The 27013-nt window shown below is 38.1% G+C and overlaps 3 protein-coding genes across 4 annotated transcripts; all 3 read right to left on the bottom strand.

Annotated features, from left to right (window-relative positions):
- Positions 1 to 1374: 1374 nt before the first annotated feature.
- Positions 1375 to 10092, bottom strand: btbd9 (BTB (POZ) domain containing 9). 2 transcript variants are annotated; one of them, XM_085371978.1, is made up of 11 exons: positions 9960 to 10092; positions 9406 to 9614; positions 8274 to 8637; positions 7023 to 7290; positions 6657 to 6876; positions 6298 to 6417; positions 5278 to 5387; positions 4970 to 5159; positions 4545 to 4652; positions 3787 to 3865; positions 1376 to 2329 (listed from the first exon to the last, which is right to left on the bottom strand). In XM_085371978.1, exons 2-11 carry the CDS (start codon positions 9588 to 9590, stop codon positions 2129 to 2131), a joined length of 1845 nt encoding a protein of 614 aa, XP_085228104.1. In that variant the 5' UTR covers positions 9591 to 9614; positions 9960 to 10092; the 3' UTR covers positions 1376 to 2128. The 2 variants fall into 2 exon arrangements, with proteins under 2 accessions (XP_085228105.1, XP_085228104.1); XM_085371979.1 differs by lacking the exon at positions 9960 to 10092 and having other exon boundaries at positions 1375 to 2329; positions 9406 to 9593.
- A 2288-nt stretch (positions 10093 to 12380) lies between these two features.
- LOC146617537 (uncharacterized) lies at positions 12381 to 16602 on the bottom strand. Its single transcript, XM_085372305.1, has 9 exons — positions 16427 to 16602; positions 15886 to 16221; positions 15495 to 15758; positions 15299 to 15400; positions 15041 to 15136; positions 14901 to 14929; positions 12763 to 12819; positions 12590 to 12658; positions 12381 to 12482 (listed from the first exon to the last, which is right to left on the bottom strand). The coding sequence occupies exons 1-9, from the start codon at positions 16587 to 16589 to the stop codon at positions 12381 to 12383; spliced, it is 1218 nt and encodes a 405-aa protein (XP_085228431.1). The 5' UTR covers positions 16590 to 16602.
- Positions 16603 to 21886: 5284 nt separating this feature from the next.
- On the bottom strand, positions 21887 to 26366 carry LOC146617536 (uncharacterized). The gene is made up of 8 exons (XM_085372308.1): positions 26237 to 26366; positions 25831 to 26160; positions 25431 to 25706; positions 23220 to 23306; positions 23090 to 23118; positions 22849 to 22905; positions 22685 to 22753; positions 21887 to 21979 (listed from the first exon to the last, which is right to left on the bottom strand). Exons 1-8 carry the CDS (start codon positions 26364 to 26366, stop codon positions 21887 to 21889), a joined length of 1071 nt encoding a protein of 356 aa, XP_085228434.1.
- Between the last annotated feature and the right edge of the window lie 647 nt (positions 26367 to 27013).

Raw genomic sequence — 27013 nt, 5'->3', positions numbered from 1 at the left:
AGTTCAGGATGTGTTAAAGAATAAATATTAGACAAACCAAATATTGACTTTAATGCTGGTTAGAACTGTACAAACTACGTTTTTACCTTATATTGCTTTATTTCCTACTTTCATAGCAAAATAAACAAATGAGGGGTGTCTCAAGACTTTGTACTGTTTCACAGTAGTGTATATACTGGTTAGTAACCGAGTCTGTGGTCCTACGAGCTGTAAAAACTCCTTGGATGCAAGTTTCCTACCTGCTGGAATAAACAGTGCAACTTTTCTCACTATGAAAAACAAGACAATAAAACTTTTGATTTTCAAAACATGACATTTTAAAAAGTTTTATGACAATAACGTCTTCATAGGCAGCCGTACACATTAACACTGCCCACAAAGCTGGTGGGGCATCAGTGCCCGGCCCATTAATGTTACACGATTATCAATCAGCACCATTTGGTGTGTAACAAAAGCTCTCAATACTTAAAACCAAAGGTGGACTTATTGTATTGCTTGAATCAAAGAGCTTCACTGTGTGTAACAGCAGCGATTCTGACTAGCAGGTGTGTGTGTCACCCTCTTACAGAAACAAAAATCAACAAACAACATCGGCTTTTTTTGTTGTTTTTGTTTTTCGTAATCACATTTTTAACAGGCATTGAACACGAGGCAGTGAGATGCAGTCACACATTGATGGTGAAAATAAGTAAAAGTACACATAAAGTTAGATAAGGTATGGAGAGTACAACCTGAACAAAGCCCTATTTTTGTTCTCTAGTTATTAAGGAAGACTTATCAAACTAATGGGTAGTTGTCTTAAATGTATTGGGATGGTTAAAGAAAGCTTACAGAAACATCAGTGAGTCACCTAAGGTAGATAGGTATTTCAGGTTATGTAACAGCAAACAAAGGGTTTCCAACAAATGATTTTTTTTCTTCTTTTTAAATAACGTAAAAGTGCAACATCAGGACACAAAGAAAACACAGCACTGACACTTCATTAAAAAAAATGCAAAAAGAACTGAAATCAAAAACAACCCAGAACCACAAAGATTTTAAATTAATTTAACATAAACAGCAAGATACCAAATCCAGCACTCCAGTACTCTACTTCAGTCAGAAGACCCAAGCTACAACCCTTATTTCTGTATACTTGAGTAAAATAAAGTGCAGATGGAAGCTGCTCATGTGTCTACAGTATAAAGTTAAACTTCAGCAGCCCAAGTGCAGCCAAATTTGGTCCTCTAAGTCCCATTTCCCCCCCAAGCTAATTGATTTCCCTAATCGTGTGTGTGCGCCAACCTATTCAAGTGCTTAAAATATTAAATTAAGACACTCAGTTAAATCTTGGTTCGTTTTAGTGAGATCATTATTGAGGTATGAATTTTAGCTATAAAAAAAAAAAAAAAGAAAAAAAAAAGAGAAAAGGTCACACTGCAAAGTTTAGATTGGGTGTCAAAGCCTGCTATCAAATACTCCACAGCTATTACTTAATATGCAGATAGATAATTGGATTAAATGCCATTTGGATAGAAATGTCACCTAATGCATTAGCTCGACAGCTTTGGCAGACCTTTGAACTATTTACTTCCAAAGTTTGAAAAATACTCAACTTCTACTCTGTTAGTTGTGATGGTATGAAAAGTGAGTAGAGTCAGTTTAAGACAGTTTCTTAAAAAAATAGCTTAACAACAGTACTTTCATTATTAATCGTACGATTAATGCATAAAATTCAAATACCACCCCCCCACCATGGACTTACTGCTCTTTGATAATACAGTATAAACATGTTTCAGTGTGTGCCTAACCTTTAGAGAAAGATTTCACCTTCATATTTTTTTTAAAGGATAAAACTTGAGTCTTAGTTCCTAAAAAGTACCTTCATATAAACGCAGGAGATATGATATCTAATGTTGAGCTTCAAAACTGGGAAGACTGGAGCCCTAAATGCTGTTGCTACCAATACACCAGTCTCTAATGTTGCACATATGACAGACGGACTATGGATTATGACAAAGACGATCGCCTTAGCAGTGTTGTTGTAGCAGTGCTGTCTGAACAATGAAGGCTGTGCAAAATGGCGTTCTGAGGTCCCCCCCGCCCACCACTCTCCTTCCTCTCAACATCTTCCAATAAGGGGACGTTCTTAATGATGGGAAGAGGAAGAGGATGAGGAGGAAGAGGGCTGGGTGGGCAGCAGGCTGTGTGTGCGTGAAGGTCGTTGAGGTCGCTGCTGCTGTTGCTGCTGCGTAGTAGCTCCAGAATCAGAAGAATCCAAACCCGGGCTGCCTTCACTGACCTCGGTGTCCAGCTGGGCCGGACACTCAAAGTGCACGCAGTGGAACACCTGCAGAAAGATCAGGGTTAAATATGTAAAGGAGAAATCGATACACAAATGACTGTTTATCTCAGATACTGGACAAAAGTTAGTCTAATATAATAGATCATTATGGGAGTGACAATTAGCCACTGTGAGTTAACCCCTTTGATTGTTTTTGGTTTTGTTTTTTTAAACCATCACCCGGCTCATTTTACAATTACAAAATGAAAACAGTTTCAGAAAAAATTGAAAATGAGCTTTATGGGCAGGAGTGCACATAAGTGGTCCACAGGTGCAACCACTTTTCTCAGAATACGCGCTTCTTTTCCGGTTCGGACTCCTTTTGACAAAGCAATTACTTTGGAACACCAAAGTAATTGCTTAAAGGAGCTTCTTCGACATCTTTAAGAGCTCTAAACAAATGTCTGTCCTCCTCCAGAAAATCTTATGTACGCAAATGCGCGTTGCAACTTCTTATCTGGTACGCATCTTTTATTTTGACAGCGAATGCACACCTGCGGACCACTTATGTGCACTCCTGTTTATGAGGATATTTGTTTTATGGAAATTAGCACAAAGCACTCATAAGGTACTGCTGTCTGAACAAAGACAGAAAAATCAGCTCCACCTACATGTTACCATGTGCAATTCACGTTACTGTAACTCCTCAACCTTTGGGCTGGAGAGAAAATTCAAATAGTTCCTCGTGTAGGTGGCCTGTATGGTACTTGGGTTATAAAGGGTTAATCATTCAATTCTGGCTGTTTCTCAGATGTTATGGGGCCACCCGCTACTTGCCAGATCTTCAGCCCCATCAGATCGCAGCATCCCTCTCTCTCTCTTTGTGACATGACGAGATAAAGAACCAATGGCCACGCTAACCAACACGACTCTGCGGTGCCCACATCCATAAAATGGACGGAAAGCTGTGTCCAAGTAAACTGGCACATAACCACCCAACTCAATGTCTAACTGTTTTCTGTAAAGGTGTGAGGATGTTAACTATCGAGGAAGAAGGCCACCGCTGCTAGCATTGCGAAGTTCGCCACACTCGACAAACTTGTGGGGGCGACGTCTGTATCAAAGGCAGAATCTGACTTTGGGAGGAAATCATTAACAGTTTCAACTGGCTCAAAAACACACAAAGAACATTAGCAGACAGTGTTTAACCTCAACTATTGGAATGTGCTAAATGTGGATCTTTTTTTGTCTTTAAATAACATGTATATTAAGTCATAATTTTTTTACATGGTTCAAGAGGAATTTTCTGTTCTTGTTTCTTTACTAACTTAGCTGATTGTAACAGCTACTTTAGCCACCCAGTGATTTTTGAAAAGTACTCTCTGTACAATTACTTGATTAAGCACAACTTATCAAAAGTTTGTTACAATGTAAAAAGAACTTTCAGCTCCTCTAAAGCTAAAGCATTCGAACAAAGAGACAGACGAATGAACACAGACGACCATTTCAAACCATGTTTTCACCTCATTAGCGGTGTTATGAGTCCCAACAATACGGATGAAGGAAGCAGGCTGCTTATCAAACTTCAGTGTCTGCCATGATCTGTAAGAGAAAGCAATTAAAAACAAACAAAAGAAAGATCCTGATTTATCTCTGGTTATTATCAAAGTTTCCAGAGAAGACCCTGAAAATTTTCTATGGACCTCAGGATCTGCTTCATAAGTGTTTGTCAATAACTTTTCATTTATGAATGTTCACATTCGGCTTAGAAGAGCAGCACCTACTTACACACGGATCTTCTGAAAATGAAAATAATCAAGAGTTCCAGGATTAGAAATAGATCTTTATAAGTATTTATTCTCAGACAAAGATGGAATCCAGATGGTTCAAGGTGACTATAATCAGACAGGCCTTTGAAAAGTGATTGTGAACACACAAATCAGCAAGTTTCTCTGCTGGGGTCGAGTTCACGGATTAGTCAAATTATGTAACAAGGAAAAAATTAATAGCAATCAAGAGTTTTTATTGAAAATAGTATTTGGAACAGGTAACACTGAGGTCTTAAAAGGCCTCTCGTTAAAGACTTCAGGTACATTTATTTAAACAGAGGCCGACTGCGGATCCTTCTTTCAATAATGCAGATTAAGCATGTTCTTTAAAGCCTTCATTTATTATAAAATAAAGGCTCTGATTCCATTTTTAACCATTAAAGACACTGGAAGAGCATCGGTAGCTTAAGGTGTGATTCAGAAAGTAAGAAAAGAAGAAGTGAACCACTTACCGACAAGCTACCCTGGTGCGGTCAATCACTTTTGTCCACTGCTGTTGGTTGGTGGAAACTTCAATGTAGTAACTGTAGGAGCGCTCATCGCAGTCCCACAGCAGCAGCCTGAACACATTTGTCTGTGTTAATGCTATTTTACCACAGATTTTTAAATGACTCCAATGATAAGAAGCTGTTGTTAATAACTTATAGATATTAGGTACAGTACATGCAGAATAAAATTCTCCAGCTCTGATCTCTCCAACAATTATTTCTTTTTCTTGTATACGATTCAACAGAAAAGCTTAAATAAAAGTTTGTCACTGGATGGAAACAAACACTTTATTGTAGCTGTGATGGAAACGTTTGATTTATTACAAGTAACACAATAATGACTTCATCACAGCTGCTGAGATTTGAACTCAAAGCTAGTGCACACTCACCTCAGTGATCCAATAGAATAGGGCTGAGCTAGCTGGATGACGATGGCCCCAGAGCCCAGCTGATGACAAGTGTATCCCGAGTCCCAGTCGTAGTTGCGGGTGTCACCGTTGAGCAAGGCATTTCTGCTGCGACTCACACCCTCGATGACGCTGGCGCAGGCAGCTATAGTGGCCACATTCTCACTGGGCACTGCAGACATTACGAGCAGGGTTAAAGGCTTAAATTACAAACATGAAACCCTTTCTATCTACACAAAAACACTGCAAACTACACATGCAGTGCAGACTGTCAGTATTTTGCTGCTTACCCACAAGCCCGTTCTCCAGGGTGAACGAGCGGTTGGTGAACATGCATTCAAAAGCCACGAGGTGGAAGACCTTGTTGACCGTGTTGTGTGTTCCTACAATACGAACATATCTGAAACACACAGGAAATAAATGAATGACTACATGAATAACAGGTTATATCTAAAAATCTTCAGATAAGCACAAGTACACTGACACTTTTTATTGCCTCTTATGTTTTTAACACCGCTTTAATTTTATTAATGCTCATCATCTGATTCCAGTGAATTTTATTGTATTTTATATTAATGAGACAGTTTTCCATCCAAATGCCTTTCTCTACAGTGAAGCGCATTTAGTACAATTTGTATTTTGAGAAGAGGAACAAAACTTCTTACAACATGGCCATGTAACACAAGAACACAAATATTAACACAAGCATTTGTTTTACAAAGTACCAATTAAATAAACATTCTTTTGACAACTCAGTTTCAGGTTTCTCTTTAGGTGGTGATATCAATTTCAAACAAGCATATCACTATACTTACTTATATTTTCACTTTTATGGTGAATTTAAGACGATTAGAGAAAGAATGATGGTGTAATTCCCATTACTGGCAAGTTTTAGTCATATCTTCTGACATCCATTTGAATGTTTTGGCTCTATTATCTTTAAAAGGCATGGCAACACATTACTCAAAATCAGGAGTGTCAGGAACTTCACGTCAGTGTGTCTGGGAAGGACAGACCAGCTACTGGCAACAACACTATTTGAACTCAGCCAGCTCGAGAGGTATGCAAAAATACTTATGCTTCTGTCATCACACGGGCAAACAAGGCGGTTTGTACAAATTAACTAACTGTAGCAACCCAAATACACACCCTAATTGTACACGAGATTAAGGCAAGTCATGACAGAGCACAAATAAGCCCCTTGTGCAAAGCCAAAAAGATGGCAAAAATGGGATGGGATTTTATAGCTTAGGCCAGGGATTAATAAGCACTGGTATAACTGGAAGCCATATGATTTTGGTTTGGTTTACCTGCAAACCCGGGGTGCGAAGTACAGATTCTGCCACGAGCGGCAGAGATACTTGGAGTGGTCAACAACACGCACCCAGTCCAGCTCATCCATTGACACCTCGATGTAGTATGAGTAAGACCTGTAACAGTCATACAGGACACTAAGTATACAAAGCACTTCAGATTTAAGAGGGAGGTTAAAAATACAAGTGCATAAGAAATGAGTTTGACTCTATAATGTGCTTTAAAATACACATTTTGGTCTTTTTTTTTTTTTATTAAGAAGCAGCACGTCTTATGTAGTCAGCTCTAATTGGCCCACACTCTGCTTGGACCTTTTTATCGTTTGTTTTATCAGGATGAGCAGAGAATATTTTACCGGCTGTCTCTGTCCCACAGCAGCAGGCGGATGTGGTTAATGATGGACGGTTGGCCCAGTTTGACCTGAATCCCAGCTCGGCCGTCCTCTTCGATCGGGTGTCTGGAGAAGCCATGGTCCAGGTCGTAGTTCTGGGTGTCGCCGTCGAGCAGCGCTGACTTCAGCTCTCCTTTCACTACCTGAGCTCCGTATTTCATGGTGGCGATGTTCTCCTCAGGGACTGAAAACCAAGATTTGACACCATGAACGAAAGCACAAATTAATGCTTTCAAGAAGCAGATAAAAAACAAAAAATATTCACACATTACAGTTTTTAACTGCAGCTTGATGTGAACGCTAATCAAACAAAGGACAAAGAAGACTGACTGAGCATTCCCCGGTAGTTGAGGTCCATATTGCGGCTTTCAGACCGGGCCTTAATGGCGTCCAGCAGGTCATCTGGGCTCACGAGGCTAGACGGTCGCACCACATTCAGCATCTCGGTCAGAGTCATGAGGGGCAGCCGCACTGCAGACATCACCTCGTAAGTGAGCTCGCCATCCTCATGCTGCCGGCACCAGCGGCACAACGCTTGGAAGATCTCCTTCTCACTGGCAGCAAATGAGTCCCTCCTGACCACAGTCAGCAAAGCATTCTGCAGACACAGGTAATAAATTATTCAAGGGAAGGAAAACACACCAGAAAATTCACAAAATGTAGTGCTTATAGCTTATCTTGTTTAACCACATTTTATATTACTGTAATGGCTTTTTTTAAATTTAATCTGTAAAAAAGTAACTAAATTAAAACCTAACTGCCTTTAAGAAGATTCGAGGGGGTAATTCACCATCATGTGTGACCTTTCTGGGCTAAATTATGACATCACTGTGTAAAAGAGAACAAAGTGTGGCAGAATAATATAATAAAATTAATGAATATAGTTTTTTTTTTCTTCAAACTAAAATACAAGATGGTTAAAAACAGATAGAAGGCAGCTTAGTACTCATTTTACAATCAGACTGGTCAAAGAACAAAAACCAGGAAGATCAGAAGCCCTTTGATTATTTATTATGTGAATGATTTTAATAACACTGATTTTCAGGACTGCAACTTTCTTCTGTTTTAGGGTTCTGATGGACGCAGGAGTCTACATGTCTCTTTAGGGTTAAATAAAAAAAAGAAGGTTTAAGCCTTTAACAAAATCCTTTTTTTAACTGATAACTTATTTGATTTTACTTTTCTCAGCCACACACACTTCATTGTTATCCCTGCATATAACATATATAGCTGTTTTTATGTGAAAGTGACAACACTTTTCACTTAATATTTTATTACTGATACATGACTGATACAAGACTTGGATCCATACCAAAATAATAAATCACAATTAAAAATTAATAATTCATTTAAGATCACTTATGTATACCTTTCAGATATCTATAAAAATACATTTTTAACCTATGCAGAAGTCCTGCTTAGATAACAGTTGCCATTTGCTGAGCAGTGTTGACTGTCTTTTGTAGCTTCTGCTAACTACCACTAGAGGTCACTGCATCTACATTTTTAACAGAAATAAAGACTAACACAAGAATGAAATAATACCAAAACCTACTACAATTCTTCTTCCATCACTCTTACCTTGGAGAGCGTGAGGAAACCTTCAGAATTTAGCACTTCAGGTGCGTGTCTGTCCATGTAAGTACAGCAGGCTGCAGTGAGCGCGCTCAGAGAGTACAAGCTGGCCACGTCAAACACCAGACAGACATTGTTGGTATGCAGGATGGTGCGGAGGAAGTCAGATGTGGAATCCTCCAAAGGCTGGAGCCCGTAGCGGTGAGCCAAGCCCAGGAAGTCCAGTAGCACCTCTTCCCGGGCAGAACTGAGGCTGGCCCGGCCCGTGTACAGGTAGTTCAACAGCATTGAAAAGGCTTCAGCCCGAGTCTCCTCCAAACACACCTCCGCCTGCGGTTGTGACTCTTTCATCCCACCGTATAGCAGGGCCCTAAAAGGAGGCAGAATATGCAAAAGTTTACATTTTTGTTTTTTATTATTTTTTGCCATGAATAAAACCACGCAAAAAACAAAAGATCTAAATTCTGCTCATTGAATGAGATGCACTTTAGACAGATTAGATAGTCCTTTACACCAGCAGGATTCGATGGCAGTAGGGAACATAAGGTCTCTAGTTAAAAAACAGGAATGAGTTGTGGAACTAGTAAGAGATCAAAGTGACAATCGGGAGTGGAGTATGTTATGCTACACCCAGACCACAGTCCCACCATGCACAGTGTCAATAAGATCACAAGGACCACAAAAACATGGAAAAAGATGCCAGTGAGGCCCCAAGAAAGATGACTTGGACAATCAACCACTGTTGAACAGGCATTGTTCAGTGGAAAACATATTTCACACCTTATACAAGGTGGAAAAGCAAAAATAAAGTGATGCTACAGAGGATTAAAAAAGGTATATTTTGTATTAGACAGATTTGGGAAAGGAAGCTTTTGAATAATTTAGTCATTTAAAAAAAATTAAAGATATTTTTTTCCAACTAGGAGTTTGAAAAAACTTGGTGTTGTAAAATGATCAACAGGGTGAAACAACGCTGCGCTGTCTTTTTTTTCTTTTCTTTTTTAAAAAATTGCCAGTTTGTCATCGTAACGTGAGTTTTTTTCGGTTAAAATTAGTATTTATGTTACTCACTATCAGGTGTTTCAGGACTGGAATTAAAAAAGGCGCCAACCTCTGGCTAAGAGGCATTTAACTTTACCTGAAGTAGTGACAGCGAGCTGCCAGGATGACCCTGTGCGCTGGGAAGCGCTTTCCCTCCACGATGAAGGTGACATCGCTGTACTCCTCTCCGAGCACCAGGGCTCCGAGCTGCTCCGACAGCAGGTGGATGTGGTCGATTTCCGACACGGAGGCCAGTGGACGCAGAGGGTGACTGTTGCTCATGGTCGACGGCTGTCAGAGTTACATCTGGCACAGGAATGCACACGTTAAAACGAAAGCAAAACAAGCAGTGACGGAAAAAAATTAACCTTATGTTAGCTGAAGGTAAATGCTAACTGGAATGCACTGAAGGAAAATGGCTTCTGTAATCAAACACCGCTGACGTCAAATCTCATATTTTTAAAGTGTACGTTAAAAACACTCAGTCAGCAAAGTAAAACGACAGCAGTGAAAATACGATGTGAATAAACAGCTAGCTCGGCTGTGTTGTTTACAGCCGCTGGTGTCGCGGATATTTGACGCCTCGACTAATCGTTAGCTCGAAGCTAATTAATGTCTCTTTTCTCGCTTTAATCTGTGTTATAAACTTACTGAACAGCAACCATTAACTCCGGTATTGAGATAAAGTCGATCTCAAACACACAGTCGTTGTTATTTTTTCCAAAATGCAGGAAAAAATCAGCCGTTAACCCCCTAGCTCTTCCAACATTACACCAGCGGAAACCTCTTCGGGGGCAAAGGAAGAAACATCCGGTTCAGTTAAGATAGTTTCAAAATAAAGGCTCCCAACAAAGCGTGTGTATCATCACATTTAATAGTTTTATTTTCATATACTTGACAGTTACATTTTTAAACATTTTATTTAAAAAAACGTATTGAAAAACAAAAATCATGAGATCATACTGTACATGCATAAACACACTCAGAAAACATAAACATAAATACTGAAACATAAAAGATGCAAACTTCTAAGGAAAAAAGGAAAATAAAATTAACAATGTCAATCACTGATTCTAAAATAAAAATACTACATAGCAGCAAACTTCAGGGTGCACGGATTTATCGACTAATTCGAAAAAGTTGATTATAAAACATTGTAGAAAAATTCTATGCTTTGATGCTTCCTGTAATGCACGGCTATGTGTGCCGGTGTGTTAAAGATGTAGACGTGGGCGTTAAACTCACAGTTGCAATACAAACGTATTCAGGAGCATGTGAATAAAACGAGTGTTAAACAGAAACACGGAGAACACACCAGCAGCATTAATGATGACGCGGCCACAGTTTAACGTGGAGCTGGAGTCTGTTTACACACCGACAAAAGCAAAGAGCCGTTACCGAGACAGTGAGCTCAAACAGAGTGAAAAACGTGTGTATAGCGTCCAAAGGGAACCGTGTAGCTGCTCCATCCATCGCCCTTTATTTTACACTGTGTAAAATCAGCAGTTAGCCTCCAGCAGTTGTATTAAAATATTTAGATGAACTGTTAAGTTAACTTAGTCTGATATATGTTTATGTCAAGGACTGCGCTGGCAGACCGTGGGGATGTGGGGAAATAGGACCCAAAACTCAGGACTCTTCAGTGTAGACAGTGTATTTACTTGATATTATTTATATATTTTTTGCATTTAATACAATGTTTTCTTTAAAAATTTCAATTTCAATATGGCATATAAATATAATCAAAGGGTTTTGTTGGCAGGGTCTTTGTATGCAGTTAAACTTTAAAACATTGCATTTTCTAAAATGTAAACCAATGAGCAGTTTATTCTGAAAGATGTCTGTTTTTCTCTCTTTTGAATAATTAGAATAGAATAGAATACAATAGAATAATCCTTTAATTGTCCCACAAGGGGAAATTTGGTTGTAACAGCAGCCAGAAAGACACGTATACAAACAAACAGTACACAGGACACAGAACAGAAACATACACAATTTTTCTTACATATTTACATATGGACAATGGTTACTATAAACAGAGTACTGTAAATTGTTATAAATTTACAGTAAATTATTATTGGCCATTAATAAAACAAAAGCATTTCTTATCCGATCACTCGATTAATTGATGGAAAGATAGCTGCAGCCCTAACATACTTTAAAGCTAATTCTGAGACTTTTAATATTAACTATTACATTTTAGTAATAGAAATAATAGAATAAAATAATAAAGGGCTATAGAATTCCAAACAGTCTGACCATAGTCACTAATTTTCATGATCTATCATAAGTGACCCTGTGAATGTGCATTCTGTAGGCTGTTCAACAACAAAGAAAGCAACTAAGGCAATAATTGAGACATTTGATATTGCTGTGTTCATTTTAGGCATAATGAGGACAGATGATAAACATATCCCCTATGAATTCCAAATTAAAAATTAATATTAATCCACAAAAATTATGCCATTTTACCTGCAGGTGGCATCACAACACGCTGAAACAGACATACCGCTCATTTCATTGTGTCTCATGGAAATGTCTCCAAAATAACAGAAAGGCCTAATCTATCTGCAGTGTTACTCATGTGTGCATGTAACTTCCTTCTTACTTCCTTATGGTGACATGATTCATATGGCCTTTTGATTTTCAGAGTTTCATTCATTCAGTCATTTTACTTCTTTTTTTTTTCTTAATTGCCTCCATCTCGCCCCATCCCAAGCATCCTCTTCTGTCACACCAATCCCCTGCATGTCCTCCTGCACTGCATTCCTAAATGTCCTCCATGCAACATTATTTATTCTGTTCTTGTAAGTCTTATATCCCTGACCCAACCCATGATTCCATTTCATTTCCCCTTTAAATATTAAGGGAAATAAGACAAAACGGTTATATCATTATACACGTTAATATCTATTTTTTTAAAAATCCGTTTTCATAAATTACTGCCAATTTACAGGGACTCACACAGCTGAGTTGTTGCTTCCTCTTTTTAAATTGAGGAAACCCAATTTTCTTAAAGATGAGAAGCTTTTTCACAGAAGCAGCAATCTGATGTTTAAGTTCTCTTTTTCTTTACTTGATGGTAGCATAGAGGCTGCTGGCATCCGTGGAGGAAGCTTTAACAGTGGCGTAGGTAACTGTCTCACCTTCATCACTGTCATTTTTACCCCGAATCTGGAAGCACACAGAGCACAGGATAGTTCACCAGATGTAACACAACACAGTGAAAACATCATTTATAAATGCACCAATGAAGCTGAAACTCTGATCATATACATTACTTTGTTTTTATTGTGGGTCTTGTTGGCATAGGTGATCGAGGCATAGGAAACACCATCTTCTGGATCCACCTACACAGTGAAGAGTGTTACTACTACTTTTAGCTTACTGCAATTACACATTCTTGAACAAATTGAAACAACAGCTGCTCTGGGTGTGGTGTGGGCAATCTTACTGTTTCCTGGCTGGTTTCTGGTGCACACTTAGTGACTGCAGGGTTTGAGGTCAGGCCCTGAAGAAATAAATATGTAAGAACTGATTTAATTCTGGTCTCTGAAGAATTTAAGCATCACTCGTCTAGTGTATGCGTTACATCTCCGCAGCTTTTAAGTTGCGTGAAATATAAATATATACAGTGGGGCAAAAAAGTATTTAGTCAGCCACCGATTGTGCAAGTTCCCCCACCTAAAATAATGACAGAGGTCAGTAATTTGCACCAGAGGTACACTTCAACTGTGAGAGACAGAATGTGAAAAAAAATCCATGAATCCACATGGTAGGATTTGTAAAGAATTTATTCGTAAATCAGGGTGGAAAATAAGTATTTGGTCAATAACAAAAATACAACTCAATACTTTGTAACATAACCTTTGTTGGCAATAACAGAGGTCAAACGTTTACTATAGGTCTTTACCAGGTTTGCACACACAGTAGCTGGTATTTTGGCCCATTCCTCCATGCAGATCTTCTCGAGAGCAGTGATGTTTTGGGGCTGTCGCCGAGCAATACGGACTTTCAACTCCCGCCACAGATTTTCTATGGGGTTGAGGTCTGGAGACTGGCTAGGCCACTCCAGGACTTTCAAATGCTTCTTACGGAGCCACTCCTTTGTTGCCCGGGCGGTGTGTTTTGGATCATTGTCATGTTGGAAGACCCAGCCTCGTTTCATCTTCAAAGTTCTCACTGATGGAAGGAGGTTTTGGCTCAAAATCTCACGATACATGGCCCCATTCATTCTGTCCTTAACACGGATCAGTCGTCCTGTCCCCTTGGCAGAAAAACAGCCCCATAGCATGATGTTTCCACCCCCATGCTTCACAGTAGGTATGGTGTTCTTGGGATGCAACTCAGTATTCTTCTTCCTCCAAACACGACGAGTTGAGTTTATACCAAAAAGTTCTACTTTGGTTTCATCTGACCACATGACATTCTCCCAATCCTCTGCTGTATCATCCATGTGCTCTCTGGCAAACTTCAGACGGGCCTGGACATGCACTGGCTTCAGCAGCGGAACACGTCTGGCACTGCGGGATTTGATTCCCTGCCGTTGTAGTGTGTTACTGATGGTGACCTTTGTTACTTTGGTCCCAGCTCTCTGCAGGTCATTCACCAGGTCCCCCCGTGTGGTTCTGGGATCTTTGCTCACCGTTCTCATGATCATTTTGACCCCACGGGATGAGATCTTGTGTGGAGCCCCAGATCGAGGGAGATTATCAGTGGTCTTGTATGTCTTCCATTTTCTGATGATTGCTCCCACAGTTGATTTTTTCACACCAAGCTGCTTGCCTATTGTAGATTCACTCTTCCCAGTCTGGTGCAGGTCTACAATACTTTTCCTGGTGTCCTTTGAAAGCTCTTTGGTCTTGGCCATGGCGGAGTTTGGAGTCTGACTGTTTGAGGCTGTGGACAGGTGTCTTTTATACAGATGATGAGTTCAAACAGGTGCCATTCATACAGGTAACGAGTGGGGGACAGAAAAGCGTCTTACAGAAGACGTTACAGGTCTGTGAGAGCCAGAGATTTTCCATGTTTGAGGTGACCAAATACTTATTTTCCACCCTAATTTACGAATAAATTCTTTACAAATCCTACCATGTGGATTCATGGATTTTGTTTTTCACATTCTGTCTCTCACAGTTGAAGTGTACCTCTGGTGCAAATTACTGACCTCTGTCATCATTTTAAGTGGGGGAACTTGCACAATCGGTGGCTGACTAAATACTTTTTTGCCCCACTGTATAAATAACATGGGAGCGTTGAAACATCTGCAACAAACTTTTTTTTAAATCCAGAGTTTAAATAGATAAAATGCAACACAACAGTCACACAATACACACCATATTTGAGGCCTTTAATATAATCTTTTTTGCAGTCAGAGAGAAATTCATCAGTTAGCAGGTTGTCATTTGAAGCATTAATAACTATAAAAGCAAAGCAAAAATGCTTTGTTCCCTCTTTCGTTCCTTTTCCTGATCTTTTGCTGCAAGAACCAGTGAGTTTTAATACAAAACCATTAACACTGTTTATCTTGCTGCATTGTTTCTCATCTAGAGAATACAAAATGTCTAAAAAAAAAAAAAATTTTCAACTCACAGCATTTCCATTTGCTTCTATTTTGTTCCCTGAAAAGATAAACAAACAAACAAACAAACAAGGTTAGATGCTTCTCCACAAAGAAAATTCAGCCTTATTCAGATTTCTCACTAAGAGACATTTAATTTAATTTATCTCACCTTTGAGTCTCTTCAAACAGATTAGTTTCACAGCCACAATTAAAACTGCAACTAAAATGACAACCACAAGGATGTACGGCCACACCTGATCTGCACCTGAATACAAAAATATAAAGTATTTAGTTACACTAAATATTTTAATTATCTGAGATAATTTAAAACAAATAAAAAACAACATGTGCTTTAAAAAATGATAGATTGACATTCAGTTATTATTAGGAAAAGCAGAAAAGAAAACAAACAAATGACAAAACTCACCTGGGATACTAGGTGCGTATAATGTTGTTGCTGATGTTGTTGTTGCTGATGTTATTGTTGCTGATGTTGTTGTTGATGATTTTGCTGTTACTGCTTCTTTACCTGAAAAAAGAACAAAATTCATCCAGGTGTTTATTGTGTATATCAGTTTAAAAGGATTTTGAAAAGTTCTTCAGAACCTCTCCTGGTTTCTTACCTGATGACTGAGTGCTGAAGGTAAAAAGCTGCTCTTTTTTTTCTGTTGTTACGCTACACTTAAAGTCACAAGTTGATATATGAGTGTATGCATCATTCAGAAAAGTCACAGCAGCAGAGCAGGAAGACTCCGATGTTTTTAAATTTGAGTAATCTCCATCCAGAGCTTCACTGATATGGATCCACTTCACTTTGTGTTTGCACCGTTCATATGTCCACACAGAGCAGTTTAAAGTCACCTCATCAGCTTTCTTGTGTTCAGTCACTGGTGAAGATGAAATTCAAGAGAAATACCAAATAAATATAAGTTTCCTTTTTTCAAAATGTAACTTGTCAGCATGTTGTTCTAACAGGATGGTTTGAGCTCAAAATATAGTGTTGCAAATACTCACTGCTAACAACAGACAGATAAACCACAGCATCTGGACCTTGCTGTTTCCCTGGATTGCCTCTAAACTGTCTGCAGGTGTAACGACCAACATCCTCAGCTGTGACCTTCTTTATAACCAGTGAGCATTCTGCTGTAACACTCAGTCTGTCTGATTTGGCTTTTTCTTTGATTTGTCCAAGATTAATCAGCTCTACTGCTGGTGTGCCTCTTGAATCAGTGAAGATCCAGGTGGTAGTGTCACAGTTGTGATGATTGTTGATCACGTTTTTACAAGGCAAAGTGACATTATCGCCATCTCTGACAATGAAGGAGAGAAAAAGATCTCCACTTAGTGCTCCTGAGGATATAACAGAGAATCGAAAATGTTACATTACACGAGTGCAGATAAGTTACACACTTAACATGTATTTACTTTTCATTTAATCTTTGTTTGCTTTGGTGAAATAAACAGCATCGCTGTCTATGCTACATAAAGATTCCATAAAGCAAAATTAGAAAGAAGAGTTAAAAAAAACCCCTTCTCTATTGTACATATTTCTTACCTGTAAACTGCAGTATGAGTATAAAAGGCACAGCCATTTTAATCCATCTAGATTGAACCGCCATGTCTCTCAGTCTCGCTTTTCTTCTTGAGCTTCTGAAACACAAATGTATCTTTTTCCTGTAACTGTGGAGCCATGACTTCCTCATCATGACTTTCAACATTCTTTTCTTACATTTCTGCGGTTGTTCTTATGCAACCGCTTTCATGTTCCCTATTAATAAAGAGCTACAGTTAGTATTAAGTTTACACTGACCTGCTGTATCTGGAATGAAAATTAGTGAAAACATAGAAAACACACTTTGAGTTTCTGTGCTAAGTGTATTTAATTCAACTCCCAAACATGTTTTTAACCTGTCTACACTTTGCTGTAATTACATACAAACTTGAATGAATGTATTTATATTTATTTTCACATAAGTGTAACAGAATAAGGTTTATTACTACACACAATTATCATACAAAATTCAAAAATATATATCATGAGGGTACTTTATTTTCATACTTTACACACACGCACGCACGCACGCACGCACGCACACACAGTGACAGTTTGTTTTCAGTGTTTAAATGACTGGTTATCAAACAGAAACAGCTGATATCACATGTGGCCTTTGTCACGTGTGCTTGTGTTTAGAGCAGTTGCATCACATTAGATCGGTACCTCCCCTGCTTTATTTTGAGCCTACAGCACCCTCTGCTGGACAATAGAACTCGTTACAACAACAAACCTGGCAAAAGCAAAAGTCAAGATTCAAAGATTCAAAGTGTTTATTGTCATGTGTACAGAAGAAATAGCATTTCTCTGTGCAATGAAATTCTTCCTTTGCTGTCCATAAACAAATGCCAAATTAGGTTGAAGGAACAAGATAAATAAGGATAAAAATAAGACAAAACATTAAGATAAATAAAGATAAACATAAGGATAAAAATAATGAAAGATAAATAAATAAGTACAAAAGTAACTACGTGAAGACAAGTGAGGTATGCAGATGTCGATGTAGATGGATGTATAATGTATTTATGGAAATACAGTGGGTTGAAATAAAACGTAACATTATATTATTACTTTAAATAAAAGTGGGGAACTTGATCCTAAAACTAAACTTTTTTTTATTCTTTTATACAATCTGACAGAGTTAAACTAGTTATCAATTATATATATATATATAAAAAAAATGAGGGCACTTGTAATTTAGCTATTCTGTGACAGATGTTTCTTACTTTTTGGTTTGTTGATTAGAGGCGGTGTTCATGGTGTAGCTGATGGAGGTGTAGGGAACAGCATAATCAGGATCAGCCTGCACAGTGAAGACAACATAAAGATTGCTCAGTAATGTGTAAAATGTAGAATCAACATATAAGAGAACAAGTACTAGTGGTCAGTAAAGTCAAAGTTATTCAGATTTCTTAACTCGTCTTGTGTAACCCCAACACTACGGATGTTGAGGATGTGCCACAAGCACTTGTTTATGAAGATCTGTATCTTGCTCGTAATGGGGTTGGTCATCCGTCATGTCTTGGACCCATACAGGAGGACTCCTTTCATATTGGTGTTAAAGATGCGGATCTTGCTGCGCTGAGATAAGGCTTTGGAGTTCCAGATGGGTCCCAGGACATTGAATGCAAGCCTTGCTTTGTTGATCCGGCTCCTAACGTCTTCATCTGCGCTGCCATCGCTGTTGTCTACACTTCCTAGGTAGGCGAAGCGGTCGGTTTCCACTAAGTCTTCTCCCTGTAGCTGCAGTGGATGATTTTGTCGGTTGTTCAGCTGCATCACCTCTGTTTTTCTAAATTTGATCTTCAGGCCAGTCTTTTCTACCTCCTCAACGAGCCGGGTAAGCTTGGACTGTGCATGTTGCTGCTTATGGCACAGAAGGCTGACGTCTTCTGCAAAATCCAGGTCCTCCAGCTGTTTGGTGAAGGTCTACTGGATATCAGTAATGCTGCCTTCTGTGGTTCTTCTCATGACAATCAGGAAGAGTGTCAGTGACAGCATGCAGCCTTGCCTCACTCTGGTTTTCACTGCAAAGTGGTTGGTCAGTTTTCCGTTGGGGGTGATCTGGCAGGATGAGTCTTTGTATAGTTGTTTGATGATCTTTTTGAGCTTTTGTGGGATTCCATAGTGCTGCATCAGTTTTCAAATGGTCTCCCTGTTGAAGGCTTTTTCAAAGTCGATGATGATTGTGTACAAGGGAGACTGCCATTCAATAGACTGCTTGATGATGATGCGCAGAGTGGCTATGTGGTCTGTACATGATCTGTCTTGTCTAAATCCTGTCTGCTCTGATCTGAGTCTCTTGTCCAATGCCTCCTTCAGTCTCTCCAAGATGATTCTGGTCAACACCTTGTTGGGGATGCCTTTCCATTTTTCAAGGACTTGATGGCTTTGGTGATCTCTGCCTTGGTTGGTGGACAGGTGTTGATACAGAGGGGCTCTTTTGCTGGTGGTATGTCAGGGACTGTTTGCGGTGTTGGTGGATTCAGGAACTCTTCAAAATGTTCCACCCATCTTCTTCTTTGTTTCTTGTTCCTTGTGATGGTTTTCTCACTCTTGCCCTTGACTGGCTTACTTGGGTTGAAACTCTTTCCTGACAAGGTCCAGGTGATCTCATACACTCCCTTCATGTTGTTCTGCTTGGCTGCTGTTTCTGCCTCTTCTGTCATACTGTGCACAAATTGTCTTTTGTCCCGTCTGGCACTCTCCTTCACTTCTCGGTTCACTTCACAATATTGTGCTCTGAGGTGTGTTTTCTCCTGATAGTCTTGACATCTGTTAATTTTGTGCTTCACCTCCTTCCTCTTAGGATTATTTTGTTTAAATAATCCGTTGAAAATCCTGCAGCTCTATCAGGAAATAAATAATAAATCAAATATAATTTACTATGGCGTAGGGTAAGTTCATTATTCCTAGTAAAATAAAATATGACTGTATTCATCACTGTAACTTTACTGAAAGACTCTTTTCACTGATTTTCATGAAGAAAGCAGAATATGAACAGCGGCCTCTTGCGCCAAAGTCCAGCATCTGATTGTTGCTCTGTAGGAACATCAGACTTACCTCCCTCTTTCCTTCTTACACATCACTACATCTCTACATGATGTTGTCTACTGAATGCAAACAATTTAGTTTTTTAAATTTTACTTATTCTTGGAAAGAAAACTTTAGTATACTTATTATTTTAGCCTGTTTTCTTTTACTTGTTCGGCGTTAGTGATCTGATCATAGCCAAAGTAATCCATCACCGACCACTGATAGGCGCAGGGTACTGTTCAACACTGACCAGCGCTGTTTTATCTTTTGGGGACACTCTCCAAGTAAAGGAATGGAAGTGACATCATCTTAAAATTACATCACACATTTTTTTTTTGTTTTTAATAACAGGATGAAGTTATTGTAAGAATTAAACTTCAAACACATGGATTATCTTTAGGCCGTTTTATTGTAACACTGAGGGCTGAGGAATTTCAAATTCCCGTGTATGATCTGTACATATGGTTTTTGACAATAAAGCTGACTTTGACTTTGATTAGTTACTTTTCCAATATACAGGTAAAATGAGCCACAAACTCAGTTTAAAAACAATTTCTTTAATTCACAATTACTCAGATTCAAAGTAAAATATTACAGAATACAAAATTAAAATAGATAAATGATGTTATGCAAATTAAGCAGCTCAACACAGAGATACTAAAAAAAAGAGTTACAGTGACATCACACAAAGACATTAAAACATTCTTACCACTTATATTTCTTTAATTGTCTAGACTGACACTGTGAAATGCACTGTGTGTACTGCATAGTCTATGTTAAGGGTATCTATTTAGAGTTTAATGCTAACTTGATGGCTAACTATTATACTGCATTACACAAATGTTTCAATGATAAAACACTAAAATGGGCTTTCCCCTTCAAACAATATTATGAATATACCTACTTCCATATATTGGTCATTTCAAGTTTATTACATTTTACTCAAAACGCTCAATGTGCTTCAAAAAGAGGAAGAAGAAAAGTCCTGAGATTATACAGTGCATGACAGTTACTTAACAAACATATAAAAAAGCTATAGGATCGGTTTCAGATCAAACCAAATTTAATATTAGATAATCAGAGTAAATACGAAAAATTTTAAGTCTTTAAATTAAGTCTTTATTTATTAAGGGAAATAAAGTCACCCAAGCCTACTATGTTAAATTAAAAATTTCTTGTTAAATTAAAAATTAACTGTAACTGCTGGTTACTCCCAGTTATCATCTGTCTGACAAAGTGAAGTAGATTAAAAGATCCCAAAAGGCAACGCATCATGCCACGATCTAAAGAAACATCTGAGAAACAAAGTCACTATTAGTCTCTAAAGGACTGCAAAGCCATTTCTAAGGCTTTGGGAGTACAGCGAGCCATGGTAAGAGACAATATCCACAAATGGAGAAAACTTGGAACAGTGGTGAACTTTCCCACAAGTGGCCAGCTGACCAAAGAGCTACTCCAAGAGCACATCACCAACTCATCTCATTGTCACAAAGGAACCAAGAACAGCATCTAAAGATCCACAGGCCTCACTTGTCTCACTTAAAGTCAGAGCTCATGATTCAACAATAAGAAACACACTGGGCAAACATGGGAGATTTCCAATGAGAAAACCACTGCTGACCAGAAAGAACATGAAGTCTCACAGACTTTTGGGAAACTATTCTGTGGACTGATGAGACAACAGTTGAACTTTTAGGAAGATCTGAGACCTGTTACACCTGGTATAAAACTAACACATTATTTAATAGAAAGATCATCACACCAACAATCATACACGGTGGTGGCAGTGATGTGGGGATACTTTGCTCCTTTAGGACGACTTGCTGTAATTGATGAAACCATAAATTCTGCTCTCTACCAGAAACTCCTGAATGTCTGGCCATCAGTTCATGCCTTGCAGCTCAACCTTACTTGGGTTACACAGCACGTTATGCAAACAATAATAAAAAAAAAACATTCACAGTGATGTAAATAAAATTTTTTCAGTTATCACAAACTCTCGACTGCCAAAGTAGATTTGAATAAACTTTCCCCTTAAAAATGAAAACATCATTTAAAAACTGTATTTTGTATTTACTAGGGTTGTCTTTGTCCAATTATTATATTATATTATATTATATTATATTATATTATATTATATTATATTATATTATATTATTATTGATGATCTGAAACATGTAAATGTGACAAATATGTAAAAACCGAAATGAAAGTTGAGAACATATATAGACAAGATAAACTTTCCCTCCATCACTGCCAAATCTGACATGGCATCAACTCCCGAGCAACTATTTCATTTCACCTGCAGATAGTATCACAACACACTGTAATAAATGTATGTAACAATATGTTTGTTTAATTGTCGTGCCAGCTTTCTCTTTTTCAACTGAGCAACCCAACAGCTCTTTTAGATGAGAAGCTTTTTGTTTACTTGATGGTGTCATAGAGGTTGCTGGGATCCATGGAGGAAGCTTTCACAGTGGAGTACGTAACTCTCTCACCTTCATTTTTGTCTCGAACCTGGAAGCACACACAACACAGGAAATATAATCACATCTCAGAAAGTAAAGAAGAATAAAAGATCTCCACTTAGTGCTCCTGAGAACAACACAGACAAACAAAAATGTGACCGTTAAATGTCTAAGCACAGATTATTTATACACTTACAACGCACGATAAAACTGGAAAAACCAACTGACGTTTTTAATCCTTCTGTTATAAACATGTTCATTTTATTTTTACCTATAAACTAAAGCACAAGCATAAAAAGCACAGACATTCGAATCTGTCTGAATGTAAACATCATATCTCTCAATCTCTTTTCTTCACGAGTTATTGACACAATAATTTAATGTTTTGCTGTAATTATACTGTAATATCACTTCCTCAATGTGAGTTTCAGCCTTCTTTCTCACATTTCTGCTGTTATTCTTATGCAATCAGGCTGTCACAGGTCTCATGTTCCTCATTTGGTAACATCTAGAGTTGGCATTAATCAATTAGGATGGTTCTCAGGAGGTTATGATGTCAACTCATTACCTCCATGTCTTGTGTTTTAGTGTATATTTTTTATACAGCACCTCCTTCTGAACAAAAAGGGGTTGTTACAACAACAAATCCTGAAATAAAATCCTAAAAAAATAGAGGAAATATCCTCCTGAGAACCAGCTTATTCATTTATTGTTATTAACTGACATCAATTGTACAACCAACAGGACAGCTTACCTGCGTTTTACTGGTGGTTTTGTTGGTGTAGCTGATGGAGGCATAGGGAACAAGGTATTCAGGTGCAGCCTGCACAGTGAAGACAACATAGAGACTGCTCAGTAATGCTCAGATTCAACATATAAGAGAGCAAATACAAGTGCCGAGTAACTATTTAATCTCACAGATTCCTGAATGGTTCCTGGAGCAGACGGAGTCACTGCAGGGTTTAAATTCAGTTCCTGAATCAAACAAACAAAGAAGCCTCATAAACACAGCAGACTGTAAGCACACCAGGTCAGTTGGGTAAGCTGACAAAAACACTTATCTTCTGGCCTCATGATAAAAAATATAACACAGTAACTGTAGTGAACGGCCGTGGTATGAGTACACTAACAAAGTTTAAGAAATTATGATATAACTCACAGGATTTTCATTAGTCTCCATTTTTTTTCCTAAACAAAGAGAGAAATCAATTCAAGTTTTTAGAATTAAATTTCATTCTGGTTTTTCATTCCATTTGTTCATACAAGTTCAGGCTGGTGAAATCTCTCACCTTTAGCTCTCTTCCATCTGATGGCTATAACAGCACTTATTATCAGTGCTAATAACCCCAGCAGTACAACAATAAACATCCACCATCCTGGAGAAAAAGAAAAGCATTAAGATAATTTCAGCTGCAGATTCCTGTCTGTTTAGTGTCCTGCAGGTAAAAGAGAAGAGAACACTCAGCTATCAACAAATAAATAATAAATCAAATATACTTATTTTTATTTATACACTGTTGTGGTTGTGTTAAGGTCTGGAAACAACCTGCTTTAGTTCATTAAAAGTTCATCCTTCCTGAATAAAATAACATGCTGTCATGTCGCTCAGTCTTGAATACAGGGTTTATTGTTGTTTCTGGGATGTTCATGTTCTTTAGTTTTATATCTTTGATCATCTTTGCATTATGGTTCTGTATTCTGTGTTGCTTTCTGTAATTTCTTACTTTTCACTGGTTTTCTTTCATTTAACTCATATATAAGTTTGTTTGGTTTATTTCTTGCCTTTAGTGCTGTGCTCCTGTTTAACAGTTCTTTATGCTCATTCTGTGTGTTTGGTTTTGAGATGGGATTTATGTTTGAGCTGTTTATAGTCTAATGTTTACGTTCCTGTTATCTGTGACTTTAGTCCCCTGACTGTTGATGGTAGGTTGTTTTTCCCACTTGCATTCCAATTGCGTCCCTCCGATCTTGTCTCCATGTTTGTTTATCCTCTCTGTGTATCAAGTTCATATGACTTAGTCCTGGTCTCATTGTTTGCTATTTGCTGTCTTATTTCAATAGTCTCTGACTGCTAGTGCTTTGTATTTAGTTCTGCTTCCCTTGTCTCTTCTTCTGTGATTGGTTTCAGCTGCTCTTCCACCTCTTGCATTGTTCCTTCATTATGCTGTATGTATATGTTGTATCAGTTTCCCTTTGCTGTTTGTCGTGTTCTTCCTAATGTTCTTATGTCCCTGTCCCAGGACCACCCAGCACAAATGTTCTCGAGTATATTTTTTTAGAAGGTTTCTAGTTGTTAGACTATTTGCTCCTGACCTGCTTTTTTTGATTTTGTAAGAGTAATAAATAAACTTTTAAGTTTATTCTTTATCTTCTGAGTCCTGTATTTTGGGTACAACTGCTGCCACACAGCTCGTTCCTGACATATAGCTATGGTCGTGGTCATGATTGTAACTTCACTGAACAACTGTTTTCACTGACTTTTAGTAGGAAGTAGAATATGAAGTTCAGCCTCTTGTGTCAAAGTTCAACATTTGGTTGTTGTTGTGGAAAAGCATCAAACTACCTTCCCTCTTTTCTTTTGTCCCATTACTACACATCTACAGGATTTCTTGTCTTCAAAACAAACAATTTAGTTTTAAGAAATGCTAATGGCATTTATTTATTTTTATTTTATTTTTTTCACAGACAGCAAATGAGTGCATTATTTTTTTACCATGTAATGAAATGTAATGATAGTTTGTGGACTTTTCCAACAAAAACAACTGAAAATATTAATCTTTTGGACGTGCACTTAGGCAACATTATTTTTGCTTTGTTTTTGTTTTTTATTGTGAAGACTTTGTGATCCTTTTATTAACAGGTGTTATATGAATAGAGTTTTACTTACTTTTCAATTCATCTTAGTATTTAATGCTCCGTGTGGTTCTTAGTTTATTTATTCTTGGTTAACATTTGTTCAAGTAGCTTGAGTCTCAAGTCTAGTTAAGGTTATTTGGTTTAGTCTGTTGTTCTTTTTCCTTCCCTTCTCTGTCAAGTTCGTATGTTAGTCACTGTCTCAGTACTTAGTTACTTCCTGATTTATTTTGCTAATCTCTATTGTTATTTGGATTGGGTTTAGTTTTTTTACTCAGACCACACTTTCCACATTTGCAATCCATTATGACAGAACAATGTGAGCAAATAATAGACCAGCAGCCTTCAACCCCTCAGAAGTGATAAAGAGAGTCATATTTTGTGTGGTGGTGCCACGTGAGGAAGGGCTGGTGGGGTCTAGCGAGGAGTACAAAGAAGTAGTAGCGCATAAGTAACACAGCCTGATTTCAGGGATTCAATATCCCTGCCTGCTCAACAAAGAATTTGTTGTCACAACCATGCACCTCAACTCCCTGCTATTTTATCTTCTGAAGACACTCTCAAAGTAAAAAAAAAAGTAAATGAAACCTTAAAACACACAAAATAGTTTACTTTTTATAACAGATGAAGTTATTGTATGAACTGACTTGCATTCTCATGTGTTTCTTGATCAAATGATAGAATCCTGAAGATAAACTCCTGCACGTCTCCACCATGTGTCACTTGGCACTTCAACATCTCAGAACTCTTGGATGTGTAAATGTGATCAAATCTTGTAAAGATCACACTGGCTGAGCAGGCAGACTGTGACATCCTCAGGTCTTTGTTACCATAGAGCCACTTCACAGTGTAGTATTTGCATTCTTGATATGTGGACACAGAGCAGTTTAATGTCACTGTGTCATCATCCTTATGTTCAGTTACTGTTAAAGAAAAGAAAAGAGAACAAGAATAACATTTACAGTAATCATCACTGTAATTATAGTTATTGTAATGTTTCAGTTTGATGTTCTAACAATTTGAAAACATTATGATGGAAATACTCACTGTTAACAACAGACAGCTCAGCTACAGAGTCTGAACCTTCTTTTTGTCCCGATTTGTTGAACCTTCTGCAGGTGTACTGACCAACATCCTCAGCTGTGAGCTTCTTTATAACCAGAGAACATTTTGCTGTAACACTCAGTCTGTCTGATTTATTTTTGGCCTCTTGGTGAATCTCCCCGTGTTCAAACAGTGTTATTGTTGCTGTGTTTGATTTACTGAAGAGCCAGGTAGTTCTGTCACATTTATCTTGATCATCTGTCACATTTTCACATGACAAAGTGACCTCACCTTCATCCCTGATAATAAACTCAGAGTAGTCAGCTGCTGCTGCTGTGGAGATAAAATCAAATCAACTGTGTAAACTTGACTTTTCTAATTTCATTTATAAATGTATTTGTATTCTTACCTGTTACTTGAAGCATTAGTAAAACTGATGAAAAGACTTTAATCCATTTGAACTGAGTCGTCATTGTCTGTCTTTCTCCTTCCTGCTTTTCACAAAAATGACAGTCACAGTCTCTGAAACAGAGCTTCATGTAGAGAGGCTGTGCTGACTTCCTGTGGTTATCATCTCACCACCTCACTGTAACTGTTAAAACGTTCAGAGTCCTTTCCCTGAAAATTCTAATTCATAGCATTCTGTTGTTTCTAATAACTACATGAACCAAAGAAAATTAGAGGTCAAAGGTCACACCAGACTGTCAAAAACCCTGCAAATTTAAAATGAGCGTGAAGCTCATTTGTGACGTGTTTGATGCCTTAAAAAAGGAGAAGATGATGAATGCAATTGTGTAAATACTTACTGCTCTTTTTTTTTCCTGAGAACTGAAGGGGAAGTGTTTTGGTGAGAATGTGGGCACAACAGCAGCAGAGCTCTTTTACACATGAATCTGAGTGGATTTCTGATTTCAGACTAATATACAGCACAGCTTAAAAGAAGCTGTTCGACAGGAGGGAAAGTCTACAATCATTATGTGTTTTATTATTTTAATAAAACACTAGGCAGGCAGAGTGGAGTGAATGCACACATTTATGCACAAGATCCAACACAGGCTCGGAAGCCATCCTTTGCTTTGGTTTGGAAAATACTTTCTTTTTTTTCCTCTGCAAGAGGATTCTAGTTGCCATGACTGAGTTTCCATAGCTCAACAATCATATGACCTCTTATGAACAAGCATACTAA

This window comes from Diplotaxodon limnothrissa, linkage group LG15 (assembly GCF_057381915.1).
Source record: "Diplotaxodon limnothrissa isolate DT_005_m linkage group LG15, D_limnothrissa_male_GT1.1, whole genome shotgun sequence".
Classification (NCBI taxonomy): Eukaryota; Metazoa; Chordata; class Actinopteri; order Cichliformes; family Cichlidae; genus Diplotaxodon; species Diplotaxodon limnothrissa.
This window is presented reverse-complemented; position numbering and strand designations above follow the sequence as displayed.